Source organism: Camellia sinensis, chromosome 15, assembly GCF_055761805.1.
Source record: "Camellia sinensis isolate YWXY chromosome 15, ASM5576180v1, whole genome shotgun sequence".
In the NCBI taxonomy this organism is placed as follows: Eukaryota; Viridiplantae; Streptophyta; class Magnoliopsida; order Ericales; family Theaceae; genus Camellia; species Camellia sinensis.
Genome location: NC_138975.1, coordinates 68812071 through 68816542, shown reverse-complemented (window position 1 = coordinate 68816542; position 4472 = coordinate 68812071). Strand labels below are relative to the sequence as shown.

The window sequence follows — 4472 nt, the reverse complement described above, 5'->3', positions numbered from 1 at the left end:
AACCCCAAACCCAAACCCAAACCCAAGCCCAAACCCGAAACTCGAAAGCCAAACCCCTAAAAGCCTAAAATCCTAACCCCTAAACCCAAACCCCAAATTCTAAACCCTAACCCCTAAACTTTAATCCCTAAACCCTAAACCCTAAACTCTAAACCCTAACCCCTAAAACCGTAACCTCTAAACCCCCAACCCCTAACCCCTAACCCTAAATCCTAAACCCTAAACCCGAAAAAACCCTAAACCCAAAATCCAAAATCCAAAATCCAAAAAACCAAAAACCCAAAAATCCTAAAACCCCAAATCCCAAACCCTAAACCCCCAAACCCTAAAAGCTAAACCCCGAACCCCGAAATCTCGAAACCCCTAAACCCCAACACCTAACCCCAAACCCCAAACCCTAAACCATAAACCCTACCCTAACCCCTAAGCTCCTAACGCCTAACCCTATACGCTAACCCATAATCCCTATCCCCAAATCCAAATCCAAACCCTAAACCGTAAAGCCAAAACCCCAAACCCTAAACCTCAGCCCACGTCCCTAGACCCTCAACCCTAGACCCTAGAACCTCAACCCTAAATCCTAAACCCCAAATCCCAACCCCCAATACCCAACCCTCCAACCGCTAACCCCAAACCCCCAACCCCCAACCCTAAACTGAACACCTAAACCTCAATCCTCAACACCCAAAGCCCTAAACCCCGAATCCTCAAACCCCAAACGCTAAACCCCTAAAACCCTAAACTAAACCCTTAAACACCTAAAACATTAAACTAAACCGCCAAAACCCTAACCCTTAACCCCTAAACCCCTAACCCCCTAAACCCTAAATCCTAAACCCTTAGGGTTTAGGGTTTAGGGTTTGGGGTTTAGGGTTTGATGATTATGATGCACGGACGCTCCTGAGCAAGATGCCAAGTACGACAACCATGTCCAGAACAGACACGATATTCATATCTTTGGGTTGCAGAAGTCGAAAAGAATTATTAGGATCAGCAACGGCTCGCAACAATGCGGCAAAGAGGTCTCCCCAGTTACGCACTACTGCTAGCATCCAATCAGGGGATGGCGAAGAACTGCTGCTGCAAAATGTGGCAGCGAGAAGGTCGGAGATACGAGTGAATGTAATCGATTCGCAGATAATTTGAATCACGATGATCAGTGACCTCATGCGATCTGCATAGAAGATCGTGGAGGTAGCCAGATCATTTACGGCATTAGTGAGTGCGGTCGGGCCAAGGGCTATGTTATTCATTCCTTGTCCGGAAACACATTCCAGGGCATTGTAGCCGCCATCGTAACCCAAGAAAGTGGATCCGAAAATTAGATAGGGAGAAGTAGGAAAAGTACGCCCGAACTCCAACCATTCCGCAAAATTCTCCAATTGATAGGCATCAAAGTATAGGTTATCCCGTCGAATCCTCAAACTGATGCAATGATTATTGGTTCGCCGTATGATGTTGAACCATCGAGTGGGTGGATTCTGTTGAACAGGAAGTATGAGAATATTGTGTGAAAAGGTCTCTCCCAATTCAACGTGCAAGTCGTCAATGAAGTCCCTGTAAGCTCCACTATCCCTTTCAACGTTGAACTCCTTTGTGAATTCCGCCATTAATTGAATTCAATTCTGCGATTGACAATAATAATCAATCAATAGAAAAACATGAAAATAATAACTCAATGAAGTGCTTGTAATTATCCTTTTCAACGTTGAATTCCGCCATTAACTCAATTTAATTTTGTCATTGACAATAATAATAAATCAATAGCTAAAATAATAATAATTAAAAGCTAAAATAATAATAATTAAATAATATTAACAAATAATTTTCATTTTTCTCATCTCAGGCATTATTGTCAAATCTTGAATCGAATTGTGAATCGTTTTGCTAAAATAATGAATCGTGAATTGTATGATTCACTTTATTTGTGCTCGATCGCTAGTGTTAAATAAAGTGAATCATACGATTCACTATTCATTATTTTAGCAAAATGATTCACAATTCTATTTAAGATTTGACAATAATGCCTGAGACAAGAAAAATGAAAATTATTTATTAATTGTTTTTAATTATTATTATTTTGGCTTTTAATTATTATAATTTTAACTATTGATTTATTATTATTTTAGATATTGATTTATTATTATTGTCAATGATAGAATTCAATTGAGTTAATGGCGGAATTCAACGTTGAAAAGGATAATTAGAAGCACTCTGTGACGCCCCAGATCTACACTATTGATTGCAGTCAAGGGAGAGTCATTAATGAGTCCAATGGTCAATAACCAAGTAAGATCCCAGATCGCCGGAGGAGTCAAATTAGCCTCCCTTCTAAGTCCGGCTTTCTTAGGTATTGACAAATCTTAAAAGGTATTGACACAAGGTCTCATAAGCAACGATAACGTGTATACATATAAATATTAGAATATAAGTACATAACAACCACGAATATCCTTAATCTCAAAAGCTTGTTCCATTACATTACATCCCAAAAAGAAAATTTAAGTCTTCATATGAGTCTTATAAAATATCAAAAGGAATTTCTAACTTTCCTAAGATAGCCAAAGGTCTTCGAAGGTTTCAGGTTCGTCATCTCCAGCTATAAGCTTCTCTTCGGCACCTGGCATGATATGCCGTGAGCTTTGAATGCCCAATAAACACACACACACCCCGTCCCTTTTTTCCCAGTGCAATACACAATCACAAATATAACATCAAGTAGTAAAGCATGATACTCAACTAAATAAACAAAGGGTTACAAGTTAGATGTTAGTAAACTAGAAATCCCCCAAAGAGATTTCGTCCTCCTAACCACAAGAATCGAACGCGGATTATTCAGTATGCCCCCTCTTTTGCTGCTTTGTTGTAGAACTAACCTCGGATGCCTACCAACGGTTATATACCGCGTAGCGCCAACTGCATGGCCTCAAAAGAGACTAATGGACCTTGCCCAAATCCCTCCTCACACCAAACCACCTAGGGTCCAAATACAACCGCTCCGTTCAAGGGTTCCGAAAACCACTTGCGCAAGATTTTAACTTCCAAATAGGGAACACATCCCAACAATCCATACATCACACATTATCATCCTTTCATTGCTCAAGTGATCGAAAACCCATTACCATCCCAATTACGTTTTTCGTGGAGTTAAATGTTTTAAATCAAGGTTAGACCAACTTAACAAGATAATAATATCCACATAAGCATGCATCATTAAGATGAAGAAGATAATGAACATAACCATAACACATACAATATCTTGCCAAGATATGATCATAAGCTAATAAGCATTTTCATGAATACAAGAGCATAAAACAACCATGCACAACAAAATTTCCTGATTCAATATCACATAAGGATTTGAATGAAAAGGGCTATTTTAGATTTTTCCCCGGACTCGGCCTTCCTATGGCTCGTATAGAATTTAATCTAGTTTCTAGAACACATTTCGGAAATGGGATAGCTTTTCTAGATTTTAAGTTATTTACAAAACACTCCATCGCTGTCCAAATTCGTCGACCGTTATGAAAATTTGATTTTCTTACAAACCGCTCACTATTTTTCAATGAAACCAATTTTAGTTGAAATCTAACTCCTTAAGGAAGATTTTGACATAAAATAGAGGTCCAGAATAATTTTCTACATTTTTCTAGAAATTTTGAAAGTTGGCTGCGAAAACAGATTCTAAGGCACAATACCCAAAACAAGAAGATTTGTGAGAAAAGGGATCTACTAAGGAAAAATTTTCATTTCCTTTGTGATGAAAACATGCTAAACTCTTATCATTTTTAACACAAGGAAATCATTAATAACACATCTGAAAACAATGTTTAGAACCCTTAAGAACATGTATTTGAAAAAGGAAAATGAAAGAGAAGGTTGTATTGTGGCTTCACTACGCCAAAACAGGGCATTAACGGCGGTTTTTTTAACGGCGGTAACGAAAACCGTCGTTAAAGGTACTATTAACAGCGGTAACGAAAACCGTCGTTAAAGGTATCATTAACGGCGGTTTTGTTACCGCCGTTAAAAAAACCACAGTTAATGCCCACTTTTAACGGCAGTAACAAAACCGTCGCTAATGCCCAATCATTACTGCCGTTAATGACGGCGGTCTTTGCCGGCGAAACTCCGGCGAGCTCCGGCGAAACCATCTACAATAAAGTAAAAGTAATGTTTAAATATTTATTTAGGGAATATATTTCATGAAGAGTGGCTATAGTAGAGTGGTTAGTGTGGGTGGATGAGAGGTTGAGGGTTCAAGACTTGGGGAGTGCAAGAAGAAAGAATTATTTTTTGAAAAATTTGAATCTATTTACGGCGGTAAAAAACCGCCGTTTTTGGTCCTATGTTACCGCCGTTTTTGGTCGACTTTTAACGACGGTAATTTACCTTTTTACGACGGTTGTACTTTTTCCGACACGCGCATAAATGGTGGTAACAAAACCGCCGTTAATACCGCCGTTAAAGGC

The 4472-nt window shown here is 38.9% G+C and overlaps 1 protein-coding gene across 1 annotated transcript; it reads right to left on the bottom strand.

Moving 5' to 3' along the window:
- Window positions 1-881: 881 nt before the first annotated feature.
- Window positions 882-1610, bottom strand: LOC145813039 (ribosome-inactivating protein charybdin-like). Its single transcript, XM_082908300.1, has one exon. The coding sequence runs from the start codon at window positions 1608-1610 to the stop codon at window positions 882-884; it is 729 nt and encodes a 242-aa protein (XP_082764426.1).
- Window positions 1611-4472: the final 2862 nt, after the last annotated feature.

Excerpts from the sequence above, each read along its gene's own strand:
- LOC145813039 (XM_082908300.1), bottom strand. The coding sequence starts at position 1,610 with ATGGCGGAATTCACAAAGGAGTTCAACGTTGAAAGGGATAGTGGAGCT.